The following is a 26625-nucleotide window of genomic DNA, read 5'->3' as shown; positions in this document are numbered from 1 at the left end:
ACTCGGCTGCGAACTGCTCTAGTGAGAGCTGTAGATCACGACCTGATGAAGCTAGTAGGACCACATCATCAGCAAAAAGCAGAGACTGCAATCCTAAGGCCACCAAAACCAATCCCCTCAACTCCTTGGCTTAGCCTAGAAATTCTATCCATAAAAGTAATGAACAGAATTGGTGACTAAGGGCACCCCATACCTTGCCACCGAGGAGCTCTTTAAACACCTCAGTGACCTCATCACCAGAGATAGGAGAACTCCATCCAGAGTCCCCAGGCTCCGCTTCCTCAATGGAAGGCATGTTGGCGGGATTGCGGAGGTCTTGGAAGTATTCTGCCCACAACGTCCCAAGTAAAGGTCAGCAGCACACCATCCTCACTATAAACAGTGTTGGTGATCTACTGCTTCCCCCTCCTGAGACGTCGGATGGTGGACCAGAGTTGCCCTAAGTCATGCGGAAGTCCTTCTCCATGGCCTCTCCGAACTCCTCCCATGCGCGAGTTTTCACCTCAGCAACCACCCAAGTCGCATGCTGTTTGGACTGCCAGTACCCATCAGCTGCTTCCCACTCCTGCTTGGTGCCTCTCACCAGACGCAAATCCAGAGTGAAAGAGTGTCCAACCCCTCTCAAGAAGACTGGTTCCAGAATTAGAGCCATGCATTGAAGTGAGACCGACTATTTCTAGCTTGTACCTCTCAACCTCACTCACCAACTCAGGATCTTTCCCCACCAGAGAGGTGGCATTCCACGTCCCAAGAGTCAGAGCTTCTGTAGCCAAGGATCAGGATTGCCAAGGTTCCTGCCCTCGGCTACGACCCATCCCACACTACACTCGACCTCTTTGGCCCCTCCCATAGGTGGTGGTCATAGCATCTGATCTGATTCCAATATTAAACTCATCCCTCTCATCAGGTGTGTTTCCCCCAGGCTTTAAAAACAGCAGTTATCAAACCATTGATAAAAAAGAACAATCTGGACAAATCACTACTGCAGAACTACAGGCCGATCTCCAACCTCCCTCCCAGAAAAATTACTGAAAAAGCTGTTCAACAGGTAAATAGTTTCTTAATAATCGACAACCTGCTTTGACATCTTCCAGTCAGGTTTCTGTGATTACTACAGTGCTGAGACTGCCCTCAAAGCGTTCAATAACATTCACATAAATACAGACTGTGGAAGCACCACAGTGTTGGTTCTGTTGGACCTTAGTGTAGCTTTTGACATTGTTGACTATAACATTATTAAAGCAACTGTAGAGCTGGGTTGGACTTTCTGGTCCTGGTACTCAAGAAAAGGATTTCAGTAGGTAATTTCTCATCGGTGAAGAGAGAAGTCACATTTGGAGTACCCCAAGGTTCAATGGTAGGATACCTCCTATTTAATATCAACATGCTCTCGCTAGCTCAGGCTATCACAGGTAATAAAATTAACTTCCATAACTTTGCAGATGAAATACAGCTCTACATTTCGATGTCATCAGGACAGGAGATCCATCCAGGCATTGAACAAATACTTAGAACAAATCAGTGCTTGTATGTGCGATAACTTTTTCCAGCTGAACAGAAACCAAACTGAAGTTATCTTTGAACCAAAAGCAGAATGATCTAGAATCAGCATACAGCTTTTGTTATTACAGCTACAAACTGGCAATCAGGCCCGAAATCTGGGTGTAGCAATGGACTCTGACCTGAACCTTCAGAGACACATAAAGACAATTAGGAAGTCTGCCTTCGATCATATGAAAAATATTTTGAGGTTTAAAGGAGTAATGTTCCATCAAGATCTATTCTAGTGAAACGTATCTTTTGTCACATTGATAACGGTGTCTTCACAGGTCTGCCTAAAAAGCCGATCAGACAGTTGCAGCTGATCCAGAACACTGATCACATTCTCACTTAGACCAGGCATTTCTGAAGTCCTTCTACTGGCACTGTGTAGGTGCCAGCAGAAAATAGACTTTAGACATTTTTTGTTAGTTTATAAATCACTAAAGGTTCAGCACCAGTGCATTGCAATAGAATTGTTGTTTCTAAATGAATATTAACTTATTTTCTTTGCGTTATTTGAGGTCTGAAAGCACTGCTTTTTTTTGTTGTTATTTTGACCATTTTTCATTTTCCTCAAACAAATACCTATAAGAAGTAAAATCAGAGAAACCAATAATTTTAAGTGATTTCTTAATTTTTCCAGAGCTGTATATGGGTGTACAGACATGGCTTGTTGGGCAGTGCAGACACACAGACTTCCAGTAATATGAAAACATGAATAATTGAAATAAAATTGCTTTTTCAAGAGAGAAATTGAGCAAGAGTGGTTGAACCTCCAGCTTTGAGAACAGTTGGAACATATGAGAATCTTAGTACAGGCAAACACCTACACACACGATCATACATACAGTAGGTAGGTAGGTAGGTAGGTAGATAGATAGATAGATAGGTAGGATAGATAGATAGATAGATAGATAGATAGATAGATAGATAGATAGATAGATAGATAGATAGATAGATAGATAGATAGATAGATAGATAGATAGATAGATAGATAGATAGATAGAATCATGCTGCTGTATGTGCTAATTTGCGTGTTTTTGATGTGTGGATGCCTGTGATCTCACCTGAGGCCTTGAGGAGGGGGGTTGCGTGTGTGTGCGCCGTGGCCGTGGTCGGGCGGCAGTGTAGTGCCTTAGAGTCTGTCCCTGACTTGGTAGAGGCTCCATGGGAGAAACAGAGAATCCAGAGCCAGGGTGGGGGCCTGTGCTGGGGCTGCAACCAGGGAAGCGAGCCTGTCGTCCGTTTAGGCCTCCACCACCAGCTGCCTCCTGTTTTGGAGCTTTATAAGGGATGGAGTAGATAGGGGGGCGGCTGGGAGGAGGGCTGAGCGATGCTCCACTATCTCCTGATACTGCTTCTGCAGCATCCACTGATGCCACCTCCCCCTCCATCAACCTCCTCCTTCTCTGTAGTTGGGGGGAGGGGGACAAGGGAAGTAGAAGGGGAAAGGGAGGGACTTGAGGTTGAGAGTGGCAACTGTGGGAGCGCACACCTTCCTTCCTCCATCATCCTCTCTGGAAGCTCCTCCCCTCTCTCTCTCCGTTCTTTTCTCCCTGGTGTGTTGATCACAATCTGCATCCAAGAGACCTGAAAATAAAGCAACATCACTGAGGAGAGGCACACAGAGGAATGGATGTAGGAAAAAAGGAAAGAAGGAAAGACTGGCACCTTAGCATTAGCCTAAGCCTAAGCATTTGATATCCTACATATACTGTATATTTCAACCTGAAAAAGCTGCATACAGAGGGAATGTGGAGAACAGTGCAGCAAGAAAAACAGAAAAAGGTGGAGGAGGGGTTAGCATGGAGATAAAGGGGGTGGGAGGATGAGTGTGGGGAGCTGAGAACAGAAAGGGAGTAAACAGAGCAGCAGATGGATGTTGTGGTAATACTGTACTAAAGAGAGCAACACACTTTTAGCATAGAGCCAATAGATAACATAGCAGGCTCCAAGACTATCAATCCTTTACTTTCACTGTGTCAAAAACAAAATGTCTAAATTGAATAACACTTAATTAAATATCTAAATCAGTCAAACCAGGAGATTATTAATAAAATCCATATAAAAATGAGTATTACTTTAACTTTTACAGTAATGAGGCTTTCACAAAACAGAAGTGGGAACTGAGAGCTGTGTCCAAAATCTGCCCGCGTTTCCTTCACTTCCTTTCAACACTCCCTCCTCCATTTTCTAGTCTCTCTTTTCTCTCCACAGCTGAAAGTCAGTGGTATGAAAGTAAGTAAGCAAGCCATGCTCCAATTAGTCAGACAAAGCTTAGTGTAAGCCAGAGATTGGCTACACATGGCACAAAATACATGAAGAAATCAGCTGGGGACCACAAACTATCCTGGTAACACACACTATCATGATGAATTTGGCAGGACAACAGTTTGAACTGGTTAGTTGACTTAAAATTTCATTAATGAATAAAACATTTCATCATATTACACTTGCATAGAGGATTTACCAAGGTACTCATGGGATTTAGTCATACTAAGGCCTGCTGCTCATCCCACTGGTGCATTTCTTTGCAAATGCATTTCTATTTCAATTGTGGCCCATATAGGACTGACACATGAAAACACTGATGGTGATGTTCTGAGGTAGAGTTCAGAACATCATCATTTTGTTATTGGTTTTGGCAGCTCTAGTGGAGTTTACTTAGCAGTTGTCAGACAGGAAAGTGGGTAATGAAAGAGGGAGAAGACATGGGGCAAAAGTCATCAGGCCGCAAATATGGAACATTTCAAAGTGACCAATTATTATCTGGGAATGGGAATGTCTCAGTGAGCTGTTGGTTCTCACTCTTCCCATGTCAGATGTTGCTAATAGTTGTTTTGTCTTACTTTTGATTGAAGCAGCAGGCCTTAGGCTCTTAGAAAGCAAACTGCTTCTCCAGAATGCTGGACTGTACTGTAGATGTAGAGGAAAATAACATGGAACAAAGTTAAAACTTCACCTCATAAATATGTGTTCATGTTTTCTAAACAGCACAATAAATATGAGGAAGAACTAGCAGTGTGTCTCTTACATCATCAGTTGGAAAATCACTGTCAGTCAGCCGAAGCTCTGGGACATTGATTCTTTGCGCACTGGAAGGATTTTCACTTATTATGGAGTCCTAAACATTAAGTGAGAGAAATGTCAATGTTTACAACTGAATATTCACACACAGCAGGAATTTTTAGTCCAGATCAACACAATGCTGCATATATAATCGTGTTCATCATCCAATAAACTGAAGGAGGTAAATAACTGCTAATGGTTTTATGCCTCTGCATATTCTCAGTCACTCGAGTCATGTCTACTGCAACAGAGTTAAATCTAAAGCAAACAGACTTCTACTCAGGTTTTCCTGATGACGTTTTGATAGCTGTTACTTGCTACGGCTTTAGAAATGCAGAATACAGGGTAATGGCCACGTTTTCCTGATTATTTGGGGATTTTTGTTGCACAGGATCTGAAAGTTTAAGAACTGCAACAATTTCAGTATTGTATGCAAAACAATTCTCATGTTTAACAAAATGAGAATGTTTAGTTGCTTGTTAAGAATGCTTTGTTTTGACCAGTAACAGCTTATCAGCTGAAAGATCCATATTTGCACATTTGTAGTTTTATTCTCAGTGGAGAGTTAGTGGTTGTTTCTCAGGGGTTAAATTGTGTCCGCTGTACTAAATTAGACAATCTTAGTTTCAAACATAATGTTTAGTGCAAAACCAGTCAGAGTTACCATCTTGTCCTGTGCTTCAGTCAGATCTTGTAGAATCTGTTCTACCATGCTTTCCACCAGAGTCACACCCAATGTTTGTCTCAAATCACTGGAAAGATACAAAACAGAGAAGTTCTTCACTATCACCTGCTAAGAGCACCACTGTACAAAGGTAATAGCTTCTCTTTTGGTTTATGATAGCAGTCTTTCTGATATGTACAGGAAGAATGAAAGCAATGTAAACAAATAAGTAATGTGCACAGCTCAGCCAGTTCAGCCATCTTACTACTTTTTTTCCCTAATGCTCAGTGTAACAAACCCTGTTAACAGAGAATGCGTGGCTCCCAAAAAAGGAGGCGATGATTGTTGTTCAACAGAACAGTGAAGTTTGAAGGCCTGAACTGAATCAGTTTAAGAACTAGAGTTCTTTCGATGGAAAAGTCCTACTAGTGGCAGGTTTAGAAGCTGTAGCTGGTTAGGTTCACTGTGACTTCAACAGTATAAAGTATGTGCAAATGTTTACAAAGTATAGATAACTTAGAATGAAATAACTGACTATATGCTAGACAAGACAAGACCAGACAAGATAAGATAATCCTTTATTGGTCCCACAAGTGGGAAATTAAAGCTAGTGAACTATTATGAAAATGACAAAAAAAATAAAAATAAAAAATACACATTTAAGTAACGTGCACATGAGCTTAGTTCAAAAACAAAGTGCCCTTGTTTCATGAAACGGTTTTTACCTCAATCTGGTGCTGATGATTTGCCCTGCGGTTTCCACCAGGGTGCTTCTTAGGAATATTTCCGCCTGCTTGCTTCTTTTAGACATACACTCTTCTAGACTCTTGCAGACACTGGAGCGCTGCACCACCCTTGGACACACTGTTTTTGCATATCCCGTCAGGTCTTGACCCAGCTCCTAAAGCAATCAAGACCATAAGTTTAGATCAAGAGTCCAGAGTATGACAGGAAGCACAAAGACCTCTCTCACAATTAAACCTATAATGTATCTTTGATGAGTCACTGTGCTAAAAAACATGTTCTAAGTCCAGCACTTTAATAAACCAAATTTTACAAAACTAGTCAATACATATCAAATCTGTGACTATCAAATAATTTAATATATGTGTACCTGAAAGTCCTTTTTGATTTCCTGAGTTAGTACTGAGGCAGCATCAGACAAGATATCCATCACCCAGTCTCCATCAGATGAACACTTCCTGCTCTCATCACACAGAGATGGAAGCAGCTGCATGTGAAAAACCCCGAAAGACAAGAAAGCAAAAGTGAGAATGACTAACTGACAAAAAGTTGAAACTTGATTATTCTCCATACAGAATATTTTAAAATTGTTTGCACCGGCCTAATATTTGCAAGTTACGATAAAATATCAGCTTATAATACACAGAGACTGTGTGAAATTACTTGATACAGTGACATAATTTCTAATTTTTCAAAAAAAGAAACTGAAACGTTTACCTTCAGAGATTCTCTGGCATTTTGGAGCACTTCATGGGCAGCCATGATATCATTCTGGACCGCCTGGGTATTACAGTGGCTTACACGCTGCAGGGTGTCTTCCAGCTGTCGACACATACCTTGGATCATCTGAATTTAAGGACAAAAGGGAATAATGGAGAAAAACATACAGATGAAAACTGGGGAGCCTGGCCTGAGCTGAGCTGAACTGACAGAACTGCATCAAAGTCAAATCATTTTAAAAGAATTATTCCAAATGTGTCTTGCTTTTTCCTGACTATTTCCAGTGACTGGAACTGACTTTAAGCTAAAGAAGTCTAATGAAAAAAGAATCGCTCACACTGTCACGTCTTGCTGCCGCAGCCCCCCACAGAGTTATATGGCAATTCTGCTGCTGGTTTATAAAGCTCTAAATGGGCTTAGGCCAACTTGCTTTTCAAGTGAGAACCCCTCAGATCTTCATAGATTTGTTTACTCAGTATAATCAGGTTTTATTTGTCCATTTAATCAGTCTCTGTTCAGAAACATTCATGCTGTGCTGAAAATGAGAAGTAGAACATTCCTAATCTCTTTATTTTTGCCTCCTCCTGAGAAAGAGAAGGTAATAAAGCATTTTTGATTAGAATCCAAGACACCATGTGCACATACATTTTTGTTGTTGAGAAAAATGTTTTAGTTCTAAAAACAATCAGTGTGTGTGGGTAGGACCTAATGCAGTGTTCTAGTTATATAGTAAATTCAGCTGTAAGCGCAGCCATGGTTATCTGTTTCATACCTTCTCAGACTGTTGACTCCTGAACACCTGCTGTCGCTCCAAACTGCCAGGATGTGTCATGTTGTTTCTGGACAGACACTGCTGAATCTGGACACACAAAATGGATTAACATGAAAACCACAACTTTATCCTTCATTTCCAGAATAAATCCTACAACACTGAAAAACAGAGCCAGTTCATTTCCTGTATTCCATCCTTATTCAATTATATATTTTTATGCACTCACATGCAAACACACTTAAATGAATAAACAACCTTGTTCAGGGCTTCTTTTGTTTGCTCTGGGTTGCTGCGGTAACTCTGTGTGATATCAGCCAAGGGGGGAGACATCTTCTGTAGAGTAAGGTTCCTACAAAACACAGAAAACCTCCATCAACATGCATTTACGACTGAATACAAAAAGTTGTTTATTACACATGCCTGTACAGAAACCTAGTCTATTCAGAAATGTGAGGTAAAGGTTTACAAATACATTCCTAAAAAGTAATTTTTCCCACTTAGAGATTACTGAAATTATTAACCCTGTTAAGTCTTAATGCCAAAAGTTTCCCTGTGGGTTATTTTTAGATTTAATGAAGATTTACCATGCAATTCAGCATCTAAAACAAGGGTGTCAAACTCATCTTCACTCAAATACTAAATTATCAAATACTGATATGTAAATTTTGGAACGTTCCAAACTTTATGCATAATTTATCTCCTCTATTTTTTTCGTCTGATCCCATTATCCGAAAAAGAAAGTGACACTAATTAGATGCCAGCATAAATACACTAATCAGGTGTAAAATGTATTCTTTTTTCATGTCACATTTTATTTACTGCACAATCTGAATAGGATCTGAGGCTGAGGGGCGCAGAGAGGCTGATTAAAAATGTCTGTTTTGTGTCTGTACACCCAAAATAAAAATGACAAAAATGATCTCAGAATTTGTTTTTTATGAATGTTCCACCTTCATACTTTATATTGCTAATGGCAAATGCCACCCCCAATTGATGAGCTTGTATTTCTTGAAGTCTGTAAATGTGTGTTGGTCTGGGATGGACAGTAGAACCAGAGATGAACACTGAAAATGACTGAAATCCACTTTTGCATTTGCCTGCTCCTGCTAGCAGTTAGCTGCAAAGGTTATCTCTGTTTCATCAACGTCTAAGATAGTTAACTACTGTAGAAAATAACATTTTATTCAGTTTATCACCAATATATTAGATACTGAGCAATCATAATAACACACACTTCCAAACAATTCAGACAAAGCCAGTCATGAAACATCCCCTTCTCTTGCACTAATCAGGTCTCTTATTATGTGTGTGTTTGCGTGTGTGTGGGTGGCCTTGTATTTGATACATTGTATTCTAACACACTCTACACTTGTGGGGCCCCTGCTCCTTGTGGGGACCAAAGACGAAGTACTGCTTATGAGTTAGGTGTTAGGTTTAGGACTAAGGTGTGAACTGAGTTTAAGTTAGGTTTTGGGTTAGGCATGTACTGGCAATGGTTAGGCTTGGAGTATGGGTGAGGGTTAGGCTACAGAAATGATTGAAAGATGAATGGAAGTTAATGCAAAGTCTTTGTGAAGATAGAAAGACATAGTAAGTGTGTGTATAAGAGCAATACCTTTCCAAGGCATCTGCCACATCCTGGAAACCCCTGGCAGTGACGTTGTTTCTGTCCCATGTTAGAGACCTAGAAGGACAAAGACAGAGCTGCTGCAACCTTCTTAAGACCCCAGAAAGAAAAAGCAGTTGTCAATATGGCTCTTGTCACAATCCAGAGGAAGGACTCACACACTATTTTTATTGTCTTTATTTGTTGAATTATATAAATTTGAGTTTGTTTTTGTTGTCACTGTTAGGAGAACAATTGAAGAAACAGTTCATCTCTTCTCAGTAGCAACCTGATGAATGAAAGATTCCAAGGAAGAACTGATCACTTTACAAACATGTTAGGTCATGTTTGCAGTTGAGAACTGGTTCTCCTGGTTAAATTGAAGGTTATATTAAATAAACATTTTTTTAACTTGTTGACTTCATGTTGTAGATGTTCTTTAGATTGGGTCATTTACTGTTATAATAAAATAAAACTAAGGGTAACCTTATTTAAACACAATTTGACCACAATTCTTTCAGTGCCCCATTTCAAGTCCATAATATTACAAAATGAAACAAATTTGACGATTTACAAATTTCTTGGCTAACAATATCTTGGCTAACAATCCCTCTCTCATGCTGCTGCATATCTTGGCTCTCATTGCCTTAGGTAACAATGCTCCACCACCTTTCAAACACCAGCCAGGTCAGGCCGCAACAAATCAATGTATGAATGTGTGACCATGACAACTTTGGACACCATAAAAACACCATGTAGTTATACATGTATACTATGTGGTGCTACTGCTTTGAACATTGTATAAATGCCATCCTAATATTGCAGAAATGATACAATATCAACATTATTTCAAATCATATGCAGCACAGGGACTGAATGCTGAATGCATGACATGGCTCTACTCAGAGGAGTTCAACCGACTTTCTGATTAATTCAGCCAATAACTGTTTGACCAAGAAGACATTTAGAGAGCATTTAAGTTTTGTCTCCTGACTGTCAGTTGATCCTTAAAGACAGAAAAAAATGAATAAAAGCTTTAACATCATGGTCACATTTCTCATGTTTGGACCCATGTCACATGCATTATGTGACACACTGACGTACTCAGCGAGACAGGAAACAGCACGACATCAGATCAAGTGTTTCTGCTTCTTTCTGTACCTCAGCATGGTGTTGGTCATCAGGGCTTTTGCCAGCATTTTGGCTCCAGTGTCTCCAATATTATTCCCACTGATGTCCAGCTCAGATAGAGTAGCATGACCCCCTAGAGCGCTGAGCAGAATGTGCATCCCTGTTTTCAGCTTAGAGTCTGACACTGAGAGAGACTGCAGGGGCTGCAGACATTCACACAGCATTGGTAAGAAGAAATAAACATGGAATTAAAAATCATCTAGAACCCTTTACATTGCATTACATTAGTGGAGGCCTCAGAAAGGCCTCCACTAAGTATTACATCTATATTAACAATAATCTTAAATACTACAGTCTGGTGAGGGTCTATGGAGGCTTTCACATAGAAGTTCTGGGAACTGCATTTGTGGATGTGTTGCTCGATGGCAGAGCAGAGCTTTGCGGTGCACAGAGTGTTTCTAATCAGAGACAACCTGATGCATGTCTACAAAAACCGATAAGCACATGAAGCAAGCAATGTTTCAGTATCTGGAGTTTTGACACAAGATCAAAGACATATAGATCAACACTGTCCGGCAATTTAGGACCCAAAAGTGAGATTAAAAAGCGACAGAAATTAGATTTTTATATTTTATACTTGAAACAATTGTCCTTTCTTACTATGAGGTTACTCTGGTAACAGAGTGACTGACGCATCTTTTTTCTGATATCCTGTGAAGCATTTGTGTGACTTTTCCTGCCCTGCAATTAGCTCAGTGCATGCTGCTTCCTATGTGAAAACAGCCTTCCACACCTTTGGCACCATGGACCTGAATATGGTTCTAAATATGAATTATGACTCAAGAAGGCAAGTCAATTTAAAATTTTCTAAAATTGTGCTAAAATGAGGGAATAATGTTAATAATTTACATATAAATGAGAGGAAAATAACAATATTACTCACACACTCTTCATCCTGAATGAGCTGCGCTATACGATGAAGAAGGTCGGTGAGAGCTCTGCTCCAAATTAAGACGAAAGCATGCAAACACATAGCAACATATCAGTAACATTTGACAATAATTTACTAGTATGTTTGTAAAATATAAGAAATCTATTCCCAGGGCCCAAATCTAATTGAGCTTCGATACTTGCTGCAGGTCTGATCTTTTAAGCTGCACCCCCAGCAACCATCATTTAGCACTTCCAGTTTATCTCCATGTACTTGGCTTGGTAAACTGTAATCAGTGACCAGGTCAGTGGATTTAACTACATATAAATTGGATTCTTGCGATGTAGGTGAGGGAGCTGTCCAGAGTGCAGCTCAAATAGAAATATATTTTCTGTAATTTAAAACAAAGCACATCTGTGAAGCAGGAGCAATAGTTTTGTTAACTGGAGAACCACTGAAATTTGCTATAAACCATTATCAACAAGTCCTATTAAAACAGAGCGTAAACATAAATGTGTTTGTATGTGTTGAGTCTGATATACTGTCAGAAACATGTAGGGACACTATGAGTATCTTAGTTAATATGTGTCCTGATATTACTGCTTTTTTTTCTTTTAACCTTGTTAGCCAGTGTCAGAGCAGCATTTTAAAACTGAACTGCAAAAACTCAAGTAGAGACAAAGTATCTATTACTGCTAGCAGGAGGAGGAGGAATGGAGAGCATGCACCATCCAGAACATCATTGGTTTATTGTGATAAGTACACTTAGTATAATTTTACTGTAAATCTAGATTTTCAATCATATAATCAGCATTGTTTTTGTTAACTTTAACAAAGTTTCTGGATGTCTGTGACCCGGGTTTTTATCTCCGCCTCCATCAAGTGCTGAGGGATGGGGCTGTGGTCCCCACAGTCACTACTGAAACCTACCATGGAGCAACCTTAGTAACACAAGCATGTGTATGTGACGCTTTTCTCACAGACTTGGAAATTTACTCACACAAACTATTAGCTGATTTCAAAAGTTCTTATTGCAAGTATAATAAACACAAATAAATTTATTCTGAAGTGTTGGTGGGGCCTAAGGTATGTGACGATGTGGGGAAATGTTGAGTGTTTTGCAAACTCATTAAAGATAAAACAGTTTTTAAAAATTATGTTTACATAAATATTTTCTTATTTCAGTAAGTTTGCAAAGCTGAAAAAAAAGATTTCCAACATTGTCATAATGAGGTATTTGTGTGAAGAATTGAGGAAAAAATATTAATTTAGCACAGTACAACAAGGCTGTATCATAGCTACCTTTGAAAAAAAAGTGAAGTGTGAATAATTTCCACTGAATTATAATAATTGCACTGAATGCTTGACCTTCACTCATAGGTCAGCATACTCTGACATAAAGGGGCTGTACCCGACAGCAACCAGCAGGTCACACATGTCTTAGTGTCTGATCCAACTAACCCCTCAGTCAGAGCTGTTTGGCAACATGGGGATGATGCATACATCATTGTGTAGATGATTTGTTTGTCTCAGTTGCTCACACTAAATTAGCAAGCAGCAGCTCTAACAGCTATAGAGTAAAATAATCTGTGTGTCTTCTTCACCAGACCTGGACTTCATGGCAAAGTTCCTTCCAAGAGCAAGGTGATGAAGAGACTGGCATCGACCAACAGACAGAACCAGAGTCACCATATCATTCTCAAAACCTGTAATTACACAGCAGTTGATGAAACACAGGAGACACAGTCCCAAAGCTGATAACTAATCAGATGGACCCCCCCTTCTCCCCAAATGAGCTTCTAAATCATTTCAGATACTTTTACTGTCCCTTAAAGGAGAAACTTGTTTTTAGGTTGTAAAAACACACAGTAGTGAAGTTATTAATGGCAATAGTTTCCTTACCTGTGATAGAAAGGTGTCATATCACCATTAGCTTTCTTAATATTAAAGAGTACAATCATCATTTAGTCAACCCTCTTTTCTTGACATGGTTCTGCTAGACTTTTCTTCCTGTTTCAAGGAAGCTGTTCCTCCCCACTGTCACCCTGTGCTTTCAAATAATAGGGGATTGTAGTGAAGTGAACCTTAGATGCAATCTGCTGGTTTCACATATAGAGAGCTTTGTACTAATTGGCAATTGATGATCAACTGAATCTCACTGTATTGTTCTATAACTGGCTGCAGTTGAACTGTTTGTAACTGACTGTGAACTTCAGCCTAAATATACTAATTAAATGTTTTGGAATTATTTCTATTTAATTAGATATATTTGATTATAAATTGGATCAGTGTATAATGCAACTTGCTAATGTATTACTTTTTTTGTTTAATCAGATTTATTTAAGTAAAGTGAAGTGCATTAAATTGAAAATAATGATAACTGTGGCTGATCACTGGAGTGCAATATTGTTATTTTTTTATCAGAAAGTATAAAGAAATTGTTACACTGTAAATTCAACAATTTCTCAGCCCCCTATAGCTCGCCGTAGGCTTCACCCCACTTTATCCCATACAGAGCTGTGTGTGGTGCACACAGTGTGGTTTTGCGTACTGTTGTCAGAAATATCCAAACTTCTGATCGCTGTAGCCTCAGAGATGTGCTCCTGTATCACCTGGGCCCCTGCTGAACACAGCTACACACACACACAGATACAAATATAAAAAACTCATTATTTTTATTACTGCTGCTTATGATCATAACTTAAAAACCATGAAATTTACATGAGAGCTTGTTAGTGTGGTGTCTCACCTCACAGCTGCTGAGATCTAACTCCAAACCAAAGAGATGAGTGTTGGTGGCAAGACCTTGCAGCAGTAACCTGTTTGCAAAACAAGAAAATGATCCATATGTTAGTTAATTGTGCAGAATAACTGCTTCAGACAAACCTCCAGTTACAAGTAAAAATGCCTCAATAACTGAAAATCTGGAAATTCAATAACTGACTCACTATCATCAAAAGGAATTTACAGATTTGGAATATAACTTGATGTCATGCCATTTTATTACACACAAGTTCAACTGTATTGATTTGTGTTCATTTCTTTATTGGGTCTTCTTCCTCATGCTCAACATTAAAAACACCCCTGCCAGTACCATCCATCCATCCATCCATCCATCCATCCATCCATCCATCCATCCATCCATCCATCCATCCATCCATCCATCCATCCATCCATCCATCCATCCATCCATCCATCCATCCATCCATCCATCCATCCATCCATCCGCATGGCCTGGAACACCTCACCAGGGAGGCGTCTATCCTAACCAGACGCTGAGCCTCCTCATCTGGCTCCTGTGGATGTGGTGAAGCAGCAGCTCTACTCTGAGTCCCTACCAGAGGACCGAGCTTCTCACCTTACGGGGGTAAGGGAGAGGCACCCTGCAGAGGAAACTCATTTTGGCTACTTGTCCTCAAAGCTTGTTAACATAGATCAACTACATAAGAATGAGAGGACTTAAAAAAAGTATTTTTATTTTTGCTGTTAAGCAGCCAGGTCTGTTTAACAGCAGTCCTTGCTGTCTGCTGTCTGGATGGTCCCCTGGTCCTTTCTGTTTGGGGTCTCCATATTCCCTCTGAGCCTTCAGATTTCTGTGTGGGAAGTGTGGGAGGATCCACACTACTAAAACATGTTCAGGTAATTGGGGATCATGTTATTCATTGTATCTTTTTGCTTAAGAGTGGTTATATTGTGTTTCAGTTCCATGAAGATGTAAGACAGCACACTCCACCTCTCAGTGCACTACTTGAATCTGTGCACCTTCAGTTCACGTTTTGTTGTTGCTTTAAAAAAAAAAAAAAAAGTTAATTCTTGGTTTTGTGACTTCAGAATTATGTGTTCTGATGTGTATGAATTATTTGTCAAATTAAATAGGTTCCAATATAGAGTGTAGTGGTGTAATAAAGTGTAGGTTTAACAGGGAGTAAACACACCTGAGAGCTTGTGGAGGTAGTTTGGTTGCAGACAGGCCAACGTATCTGAGCTCACAGCTCTGACTGAAGAACTCCTGGATACTCCTGGTCACCTCCCGCACTTTCCTTCACACATGTAGAAAGTTGATCACCTCAGAACACTTATTCTGACAATGGACTGAGGCACAAAACGCATGTTTAATGTCCATATATTATACTTCACTACATTTATTTTTGTCTTATGGTTATTTTGGTTATTTCATCATCAGTTCGGAAAAGCCGTACTGTTCATATTGATGTCATGGGTGAATAGGAAATATCCTAAGCATTTCACTACAGTAAAAAACACAATGATTTTTTTTGTCATCCATCCATTAGTCCCAACTATGCATGAGGTTGTAGGAGATGGCAACAACACACTGGACGCTGTTGTTGTCCTCCCATTTAAAATAATTTGTGCAAACTGAGACTGCCCTCTGTTGGATTTGTGAAGTATTGCATATTTACACCGTTTGTGACGTTTACAGTAAAGAAATATACCTTGATTAAACTCATAGATACATACAATTTGGGAAAAATATACAAGCTTTTAAATAATATTGTATCTATCTAAGGCTCTTACCCATGGTCCTCAGGGCCCAATGTCCCTCGTGTTTTAGATGCGTTTCTGCTTCCAGCACACCTGATTTAAATTACATTATTACCTCATCATATGCTGCACCTGTTGATTTAAGTCAGATGCCTGTTGGGAGGGAAAGCCTTAAAACTTGAAGCACAGTAGGTCCTAAGGACCAGGACTGAAAACCTCTGGTTTACGGTTGTCACATGTTGGGTTCCTTTTTTATTTATTAATCATAAATCTGATAAATCTATGGCAAATGACTTTGCACTTGAGATAAAATTTGCAATAATTTGTAACCTTGTAAATACAAGATCATTTTTACATTAAACCCATCAAAATTACATGGCATTTACTGCTTTCAAATAAAAATAGTACCATCAGGGTACCATCATGATTTAATTGTCTATAGTAAAATGATCAAAATGTCTCTTTGTAAGCCTACAATATTTATTAATGGATCAGTCAGCATCCGGTCTCAGATGTGTTGGAAAGTGTCTGAAACAGTCTGTACCTAAATGCAGTTCCTGGAGAGTGGAACTGACCTGTGGCTGAAGGGGTTTCTGGCCAGGTTCAGGTGAGTCAACTTGTAACAACATCCCAGCAGACAGTGAAACAAATAGCTGCACGACACATTAGAATGAACAGTTGTTACTGAAAGAAGAGGATGCGGAATTATTTTAGGACAAAATAAAAAATGTCAAAATATGAGCAACGTTTGATCAAGTGCTGGATGTCAATTTACATTTACATTTACATCTTAACAAGGTTTTGTAGTGACCTGTAACATCAATACATTATAAGAGAAAACTTGACAATTTGTCTGATTATTGGAATATTGTTTACTGACGTCCATGAGCACAAGAGCATAAAACAAAATTGCAGCATTTGTCTTAAAACCAAAGATTTGGGGATTTTCTGTTCAGGACATTCAAGCTGATTGCACAAAATATCTGACTGTCTTCTAAAGCAAGGAAAAGGTTTCCCCTCACTGTGTCCAGAGGGCAGTTGGTGTCACTGAGATCCAAATGTGACAGGGAGTTTGTACCAGACAAGAACTTGAAGAGAAACTGCAAAAAACACAATCAAACTATTAAGTATGTATTTACTTACCTGCAGTTGCAAAATATTTACATACATTGTGAGAAAGAACCATCAAAATTTTCTCTCAAAAAACAATTTATTTTCTCTTGGGCTACATGCCCAAAAAATGAGAGAGAACACTTTTTAGCGCCATTGTTTAAAATGTTCTGTACGATCAAAACAAACACAGAAAAATCCCGTAAAGGGACAAAAAAAAAAAAAAGTAAAAGTATATTCAAGCATATTGTTTTGTAATGAATCTTTCAACACTCAGGTAAGATTGTTTGGCATGACAGGCAGACAAAGAGCAGAGGTTACCGTGGCGTCCTCAGTCACCAGACTTCCTGGGTTGCCAGCCAGGTTAAGATGAGTCAGAGAGGTAGAAAACTGCTGACAGGAGGACAGTACCTGACCCAGACAGCCAAGACCTACAAACAAAGGAAATACAAAATAAAGACTGCAGTGTCAGCAAGCTTATTATTTATAAGCATCACAAGTTAAACAGTATTAATCATTTCAGGTCATAGATCCTTCAAATAGCTTTAGGAATGTTGATCAGTTTAAACACTGTTCTTCAAAGACATCAAGAGGCAATGTTTTCTATCTTCTAGGTGCATGTCCCATAAAATACATGGTTGGTTCTGATTTCCTGCTCTCTGTTTAATATATTAATATTTGTACCTTTGGCGCTCATTGATACACGACTCAGGGAGAGGAACCTCAGTCCCTCATTTAGATGCTTGATCTCCTGACTGAGGGCGATTACACCTATATAGAAAATGATCAATTTGAATATATTTACCAAATGCAGAACTAATGTGAAAAAAACAAAAAAGAAACATTGACTGTAAATATAAAGTAAAATAATATCTGACAGACAAAATATAACATTTTGTGTATTTAGGTCACAACAATTCTATTTTATATCTTAGATGAACTAAATGAGATGATAAAGGACCACCTTTATCTTCAATGGAGTTGCCTGACAGATTGAGGGCTTTCAGGGCGGAAGATGTGTGCTCTTGGAGGGCAGCAGCCATTTTCATAGCAAAGTCTCTGCAGCAGAATAAATAACTTGTCAATATATCACTTCTAATGCTCTGCCAAGAAGTGATATAAGAAGTGAAAAGCGGCAGTACTTTTACTTTCCACCTTTAAAGTATGATGTAGAAAGTAAACACAGCATGTGACCCATCATGAATTGAGACACATCTTAAGATGAAAAACAGTAGATGACATGTTGAATAAAGTTCATAATTTATCTTGTAAAGCAAGATCCAGAAACAATTTCTGGAACCTGAGGTGAACCATATTGGTGCTTTTGGTTCATTAGATACTTCATCTGTATGTTTGTCTGTGTGATGCCGTGTCGAACTATACTCTGTTCTGTTATTGTATCATGCAGTACATCTGTTTTCCAACTTGTCAAGGGACTGCAGGTGTGTGTTAGCTTATGCTATAATCTGGTACGGTGCATCAAGTGGTGACATTTATGTCTATAGAAATATAAATAATATTCATATTATTATAATTAATCAATAATATAAAAGTCACAGATAATTAGCTTAATAATAATAATGACAATTATTATTATTATTATTATTAGTAGTAATTTCAATTATTAATATTATTAGGAACCTTAGTGTAATGTATGATGGCAGTTTCTGGCAGATCAGTTCAGTGGTAAAGAAAAGCTTTTGTTAGCTAAGTCTTCTGAGTAAAGTAAAGGTTTGTCTGTGGACTGAGACATAATTCAAGCTTTTATTACAACTCACTTTGATCGCTGTAACACTGTGGATGCTGGTCTTGATCAATCATTTATTCAGAGGCTGCAAGCTGTACAAAATGCTGCTGCACTACAGAATTACAGGCCATGATCACATCATGTCAGTGTTGGCCTAATGCTATAGCGTAATGCACTGACTAATGCACCTGTTTTGTATTTCATCTTCAACATTTGCTGAAAGACAACACATTCATGCTTCCTGCAGAGCACCCATTTATACAAAAAAACTCACACTTTCAATCCACAGTCCTCCAGCGAGAGTTCCTCCAGACTTGAAGATTTGGACAGCAGGAAAGTGAGCTGCTGCTGGATGTCAGTTGACTGGGGGAAAGAAGCATTCACTGTCAAGTTCCAACAAAGGATTTTAGAAAACAATGATTGTTTTCACATGCTTAGTGCCATAAATTTATTTTTTCCCCCTTCTGATTACCCTGTGGAATCAGAAGGGGGAGTTTGAAACAGTCCACTAATACAAACCATATGCCAATGTAGGAAATTATTTCCTTGATAACTATATCTTAGGACAATAGTACTGATCTAACTATTATATTGATATTTAATCAAAATAAGACTTTTGAAAATGATCAATGCATTGGTAATGTTTGCCTCCCATTTCCTGTAGCCAGTATCAGGTGTAAAACCACTGAGAGCTACTTACTCACTTATCATGGGAAACAAATACATGTGCATGAATGTGCACTATAGTTAGTAACAAGAGTTTGTCTCTGAAGGTTTTTTTTATTTATATTTGAGTGCGTCTGATGACCAATCATGTTCCTTCTAGATAAACAATTAAAAAATCTTTAACCAAAGGACAATCTAAAGCTACTATTTGTTTTCAGAAAACTTAGCATGATGTAAGATGTTTCTGAATAACAGTGTTCAAACAAACATCAAAACCAAACTATTGATCTTTGTATCATATATTTTGGTGCTGATCCAGTACTCCCTGAGCCTAGAGCCTAAAGTTGCTATTGGATGTGAAGACCTTCTCCTAAATATGCAAGGGTTCCACAGGGATGTGTACTAAGTTGTATGCAATTTATTTATGGAACTCATGAGAATACTGTTAACTTAGGCTCAACTCAGCTGATTAGGCTGCCATTTACTCAAAGGTGATGAAAGGTGAAACACTACTCCGCTGGATTTCTTGTACATGCTCGTATTTTGAAATTGAGATCAAAACAGACAAAAGACAGACTGTACCAGTTTGAGTTCTTTGCAGTAGATATTAGTAAACCATCGGTTGAAGGACAAAGCTGCTACTGCCAATGCCAAGTCTCTGTGGAAAAAAGAAACAGTAAAACTTTGTAAAACAAAGATACAGAAAAACTGGCCTTGAAAAAGTTGCCCACTTTCTTACCTGCTTTCTAAATGGCTAAAGTCCAGCAGGTTGAACCTTCTCCAGTTATGTATGTAGTAGATGTTGTCCACGTCCTACACACACAGCGGGGCTTCATTTAGATGTTAAGCTCGGCTTTGTTTAGGACAAAATCAGTTGTCTGTAGACAGACTTACTTCACTAAGTTATATCACTTACCCACTGAATTTCTTCTCTGAATGACATTTCATTCCAATCACAAAGAGCAGCATAGGTATCAGAGAATCCTCCTGAAAAACAACATTAAAACACACTATCCATAACTGGTGCTCATATACCAATGATCTTATACTGTATGTGATCTAATATTTAGAAATGATACCAAATGAATCACCGTATATAATGTTCACATCACAAAATATGGAGAAATTATGATCAGGAACAAGGAATACAACAATCCTCAGTGTTGTCAGAGTGTCACAAGTCCAATGACTTTTGAACCAATCACATAATGGAATAATGACAGAAACTTACCACAGGGGCCTGGCTGGCTGTTCAGCTGCTCCTCTATGACACCAGTCAGAGTGAGCAGCCTTTCCTGGAGGTCCTGGGGAACTCTCTTCAACAGCTTACTGAAGTTGACAGAGTCAGAAATAAGCAACTAAGCTGCGATGTATCAAGAACAAGTAAGCTGCAGACTCTCAGTGTGGTGGCTCAGTGTAGGTTACATCAATGACAAACTAAATGCCACCATCACCACATAAGGCAGGTGATGTTTTTGCATATATGCTAATGCTAAGCACAACCTGAACGTGGTATAAAATTGTTCTGATGAGTGATCAAGTGGATATTAATAAGGTTCATTAGCTTGAGAAGTTTACCTTGAAGCAAAAAGCCATTTTCATTGTAGTTTTTGGCCTGGCTCTAAATAATCAACCATTATCATTAGGTAGTCGTAACATCATCAGGTTTATAGTTTTACTTTGTTTGAGTTCATCATTTAATCCATTCCATAGATCTACCTCACACACTAAAAAAAACAAACATCTATTGGAACAACCAAAATGTTTTTGTAATCAATGTCCTTCTCCTCATATAATTATAAATTCTAACCCCCCTCTTTGTCACAAAACATTTTTTGAACATTGTGTGGAATTTGACAAGTTCTTACTTTAAACATAAATTGTACAGTTTTGAATTTTACACGATCCCAGAATTTCAATGCCTTTTGATTCAGCTTCTCTGCACCACAAACCTGGAACAATGTAAAGCACTTTGAAATGACTTGAAGCTGAAAGGCGCTATAGAAATAAAAAATTAACACTGATATTCCAGTAATGTGAACATGGTTTCCCTTTTATCAATTTACATAAAATATGTCCACTTAGTCCTAAACAGGCTAAATTGTGTCTCCACTATCTCAACTCTTAATGATTTAGTTGCATGTCAATAGTCTAGTAAAAGAGCTTAACTATGTATTTTAACTAAAAGTTGAAGAGTTTCATTAATAAATTATTTTGTGAAATTATTGGTTGTTGTCTAAGAGTGCCTGTCAGTGTGTGTGGAGCTGGGTGAATCAGGTGGTAGAGCCTGTGTCTTCCTCTTCTCTCCTCCTTATTTCCTGTCTGTTTCCAGTGGGCTAATTCACTCTATTGCTCTATAACATCTCACCACACCAGGTATTTATTTAATAAACTATAACTGACAGAGATGGGTGAACACATTTGTACAATAGTGATTAATCACCCCTGCAAATGCACACACACACACGCAAATCTGCAAACAATAATAAGGGGAGTTTTTCCTCTCCACTGTCACTACATGCCTGCTCAGTATGAGGGATTGCTGCAGAGTCAATTACTCTCATCTGGAACCAACTTCCATAAAACTGCAAAACAGCTGAAACACTGAGTTCCTTCGAATAAAACCAAACCCTCCCTGTTTTGAGCAGCCTTGTATTAATAATGACTATAATGATTAATTAATATATTTTCTGCATATTTGATGATAATTATTCTAGATGATGGCATTTGGCCAAATCTTGTTTGTAGTTTGGTTAATTTGTTTTTATCATGTAAAGCTCTGTAAACTGCCTTTTTTCTGAAATGTGTGACTTGACTCCATAGCAAGTGATACATATCACTTGCTATGCTTAAATACATTAAGCATTTAAGTTGATCTAACTTTGAGTTAGAAAATTATGTCTAGAAATGATGATATGGTCAAAACACTCACTCTCCTGATAATTGTACTCACCGTGTATTAGTCTAGTTATCAGCATGTTTTACTTTTATCATACACATGTTGTAGAAGTGAACTCACCCTGGAGAAGAATCTGGGAAGATCCTCTTCAGTGACGCGGTCATGTGGCTGATCATGGCTACAAGATCTTCATCATGCAAGACACTGAAAGACAGGCTCTGCCTGTCTGTCTCCAACTCAATCTGTAATCCATGTATGTCATGAGTGATGAATATTTGCACAAGTTAACAATGAATTATTATGTCTTTAACACACTTGCAATGAGGATTTTGCTCAGGTCCATTAGGAAGCACAGATGATTATTAATCCCTCTCTTCTGCTTTTGTATTAATTAAATTAACAGGTGCAGTGAAGGGCGAGCTTTAAAACCATCAAATAAGATAAGCTACATGCACTGAGTATTATTTTATTATTAATATTACTATGATTGATGGCATTTTTGTTGCTGTTGTAATTATTATTGTTGTTTCTGCATCTATTATCTAAAACCTTTAAATAAAACATATCACTGAATTATTAGTTTCCCAGGAATCATAAAAGCCAGGTGAATAGAAATCATTTCTACAGGTGTACAAGAAAAATGCAGCCACCAGCATTCAACTTGAATTAGGTTAACAGTGTATTCTTGGCATAGGTACTGTGCATTTTATTTGGCATTTCCAAATTATTGAAAAAAAATAATAAATTTAATCCAATAATTTTTTTTTTTAAAGAAACGGAAATATAAGAAAGTTAAAACTGTTGTACCTGAGTGAGACTGTGAATGTTGATGGAAGAAATCTCCAGGTAGCTAAATGCACTCTCCACCTGTGCACAACAACAATTCAAACATTGGCACTGCAAACTGTAATGAGAAAACTGAGCTGCACACGTATTGGACCAGTTTTTAAAGTGTCTTTAGGTAAGAATTTGGGGTCATATTATTAAAATCAAGCTCAAACTGAAAAGAAAGTTTGTAATATTTTGAAAAACTGCAGTTTATAGATAAAATTAAATGTATAAAGAAAATGGGCTGAATGGATATAGCTGTTGATTAGTCATACTGACCACTCAAAGCACTTTCACTCAGTCACACTTATTCCTAAACTAACTCACATATCAATAGCCAACATGAGATGAAGAGCCTCGTCCAGGATTGTGTGAAATATACGTAATAATAATCTATTTTATTTATAAAGCCAATTGAAATCTCAAAAGAAAAGAAAAACAGAAGCAAAGCTGCAAATTTTGCACCATCAGCCCTTCTGACCAACAAGGTGGGTGAAGTGAAGTGTCTTGCCCAGGAACACAAATAACAAGGGCAGGTGTACCAGGAATCGAACCAGCGATCCACCGACTGCAGGGAGAACTCCTACCACCGAAGAAGGAAGCTGGATTTGAGGCTACAAATCTGACACTGTTATACAAGTGAGCCACATTCACTCTGCAGCTTTTTAGCTTTCACCCAATCCAATCATGGATAACATTACATTTTTAAACTAGTAACTACATACCCAGAGATGCAAAGAATAAGTCATCACATTGAAAAAAAAAAAAAGTCAGGGAAGAAAATACATTCCTTCTTCATTTCCCTTTCTTAGCCTATGTTGTTGAAACAGAGATTTTTGTGAGCTTTGCTTCACCTTGAGTGGCTGCTTGTTCGTGACCACATAGCCTCTCCACAGACTCAGCACCTGAGACAGACACATGAAAACAGATTTGATGGAGTCAAACTAAGTCTAGAAAGGAATGAGCTAGATTCTAGAATTACATAGTGGCATAAGCCTGGCCTGATTTCTGACAGGACCTGAACTCAACTGGACAATATCAAACTGTTGAAAAGTGTCAGTGCTGTCCTGGGTGCCAGCGCAGAATGAATACTTCTCCAAGAGCAAGTTTAAAAGGGCAGAAACATATGAAAAATGAGCTGCACTAATTAGTTCACCTTACATAAAAAAATATACAAACTCAGAAAAATCGAGCAAAGTAAGCTTAAGATTAGTAAGTAAGAAAACTTCATTTATTTTAAGAAACAGTATTAAATCCAGTAATACACCCAAAAAAATTAAGTACATGTCACTTATTTGTCATGCATTGCTAACTTCATTTTTTTAGGTATGTAGACTGCTTGATAAAAATTGAACCCCACTTGAAATGACTAAATACTTACAACGTACTACTTATACTTACTCATTTTTCAAGTTCACATAAATTAAACAAACCAATTTTCTTGAATCAGTTCTTGACCATCCTCTCTCTCTTCCTCCCACTTCATTTTTTTATTAAAGTTTCGTTGGCTTCTTTATTTGAAAGTGGTCAGACAGAAAAGTGGGTAAAGAAAGAGAGAGAAGACATGTGGCAAAAATCATCAGGCCAGGAGTCGAACCTGTGACAGCCGGTTGTGCTTTACCCTTGTGTCACCAGAACCCCTCTGTCCCACCTCACAGAATTACTAGTTACACCAAATATTTGAAATACATAATGCATACAAAAAACATTCTGTCTGATAAAACATTGCAAGCTTGTGTGTCAGATTTACAGGATTACCAGAAACACAAAACAAAGGTTCCAGTTTGGGATTTTGCACGTAAAAAATCCAATTAATTACTTTATGGCCCCTTCAAAAAAGACAAAAATAACATTAAGTTAGTTGACTTTGGTGTTATTCCTAATCATAGGTTGACACACAGTGGCAGTCCTGTCTTTGACAAGCACAGACTGTTATTGTTGGCAACTAAAGTTAGCATAGTGCTAACTTTAGCACTATGCTAAAGTGCTAGCATATGCACTAGAATAAGCTAGCTTATTCTAGCTTTTTCTAGATAAAAGCTAGAAAAAGCTAGCTTTTATCTAGCTTAAGATAAAATGATACATGGAGGCTTGTTCTGATGTTCTGCTACGTGAATACACTCCTGTTTATGGAAACGCCGGGATTAGTCACTTTTCATGAGTCAGATTAGATAAATTATTGCCTCCAGAAAAGATAAAAACTAAAGTAAAGCATTTGTACTTGAATGCAGTATTGAGTCAAAGTACTCTCCAATACAGAAAAAAAAGCACAATTATAGAAAACATACATGTTTCTAAATTAATCCAGCTCAAGTAGTGTGAGTTGGAGAAACCTTTCAACCACAAATTCCAAGTAACTTACTAAAAGTGAGTGTTGATAGCAATTTGATGAACACTTGATTTAAGTCAACTTACTATTTTTAATTAAATACAATGTTTGCATTTACAGTGTGTGACTCAGTGGTTTAGATAATTCCAGCCAGATGGGTCAGACTGGACATTTGGCAGAAAAAGACACTGGGCTGTATGAATATGTTTTCTGTAGACTACTATATACTTGTTAATGTAAGTAAACATTTGCAATTCCAAATGAAAACAGAGTCCCATTTATAGATTCTAAAGGAATCATCAATGAATTCGATCTGGCTCAAAATTGTATTTTGCAGTAATTTGCGATAAAATAAAGGTAAATGCCTGAAACAGATATCTGCAAGAACTGATGTGTTCTTGCAGACAGTCACACACATATTCATGAAATGATGAGGATGATGAGCACACAGGCATTTTTTTAGTTAGTATAGAACTGAAGATTAGAAATAAGGGTGAAATAATTTAGAAAACTTTGGAAAAATAAATAATATTTTATGTTCCTGTTTAAATGTTTTTTTATGTAGAACATTAAGAAAACTTAAGCTTGAAGGAAAGAGTAGGAAAGTACAAACTTTCCTACTTTTTGTGTGTTCTTTATTCAATTACTCCAATAAAGAACACACATCTCTGCATTAAGGCCCCTGATCTAACTGTTGAGTCATTCTCTCCATGTTCCTGTTTATGTTCTGATTATTGTCATAAAATGTGCAATAATCAGACAACTGCTCAAAAACCAACTCATGACCCAGATATTTGACCACACTTCAAGCTGGTCTCCCACTCATATCTGGAACTCTGAGAAAAGTAGCCAGCCTTCAGGGCCGCCTCCAACAGAACCAGGTTTTGAAGACTGCAGTTAGGTTTCCGTTTTGCCGTTGTTATAGAGACAGAACAGGTCAGACACTGCCACAGAAATATGCCTTTGGCTCATTTTGCTAATAGCACCACAACCATAAGCAAATCACTGCATTTTTCTGATTTTTAGCTACACTAAGCAAATGTTTATTAATGTGTTTTTGATCATTTATTTTGAACCCTTTTCTAACAGCATGTGTAAAACTGTGTATACTGAATAGTGACATTAATTGATCATTAGCTTAGCTCATTTTCCAACATCAGTTAAGGAGCAAAGCAATGTTTTCTGGTGAGTTTAGATTTGCCTGATGTGTCTGTCAATTACAAATGTAGTTGTGTTCACATAATTAAACTATAACTATAATATACTGTACAGTAAGTTTTTCCATTGTAGCTTAAAGGTGTATCTTCACAGGTTTCTCCTACAACATTAATTTGTGAAGGTTCAACAGTGAGTGTGACATCTGT

General features: G+C 38.1%; 1 protein-coding gene across 1 annotated transcript in view; it reads right to left on the bottom strand.

The window, feature by feature from the left end:
• carmil2 (capping protein regulator and myosin 1 linker 2) overlaps positions 1-26625 on the bottom strand; it is a 48546-nt gene that overhangs the window by 15775 nt on the left and 6146 nt on the right. Inside the window, 31 exon segments of the mRNA XM_032546842.1 lie at positions 2610-2940; positions 2943-3132; positions 4392-4458; positions 4577-4666; positions 5276-5363; positions 6001-6176; positions 6390-6506; positions 6737-6865; positions 7512-7598; positions 7767-7860; positions 9127-9195; positions 10279-10451; positions 11192-11246; positions 12789-12885; positions 13731-13812; positions 13929-13998; positions 15115-15219; positions 16258-16316; positions 16318-16335; positions 16705-16782; positions 17114-17223; positions 17477-17563; positions 17757-17851; positions 18814-18902; positions 19788-19863; positions 19945-20018; positions 20122-20192; positions 20437-20534; positions 22225-22346; positions 22912-22971; positions 23787-23837. Coding sequence (XP_032402733.1) covers positions 2610-2940; positions 2943-3132; positions 4392-4458; positions 4577-4666; positions 5276-5363; positions 6001-6176; positions 6390-6506; positions 6737-6865; positions 7512-7598; positions 7767-7860; positions 9127-9195; positions 10279-10451; positions 11192-11246; positions 12789-12885; positions 13731-13812; positions 13929-13998; positions 15115-15219; positions 16258-16316; positions 16318-16335; positions 16705-16782; positions 17114-17223; positions 17477-17563; positions 17757-17851; positions 18814-18902; positions 19788-19863; positions 19945-20018; positions 20122-20192; positions 20437-20534; positions 22225-22346; positions 22912-22971; positions 23787-23837 — 3108 coding nt within the window.

This window comes from Xiphophorus hellerii, chromosome 2, assembly GCF_003331165.1.
Source record: "Xiphophorus hellerii strain 12219 chromosome 2, Xiphophorus_hellerii-4.1, whole genome shotgun sequence".
Classification (NCBI taxonomy): Eukaryota; Metazoa; Chordata; class Actinopteri; order Cyprinodontiformes; family Poeciliidae; genus Xiphophorus; species Xiphophorus hellerii.
Note: the sequence above shows the minus strand (reverse complement) of the source record. Positions and strands in the feature narration are given on the sequence as shown.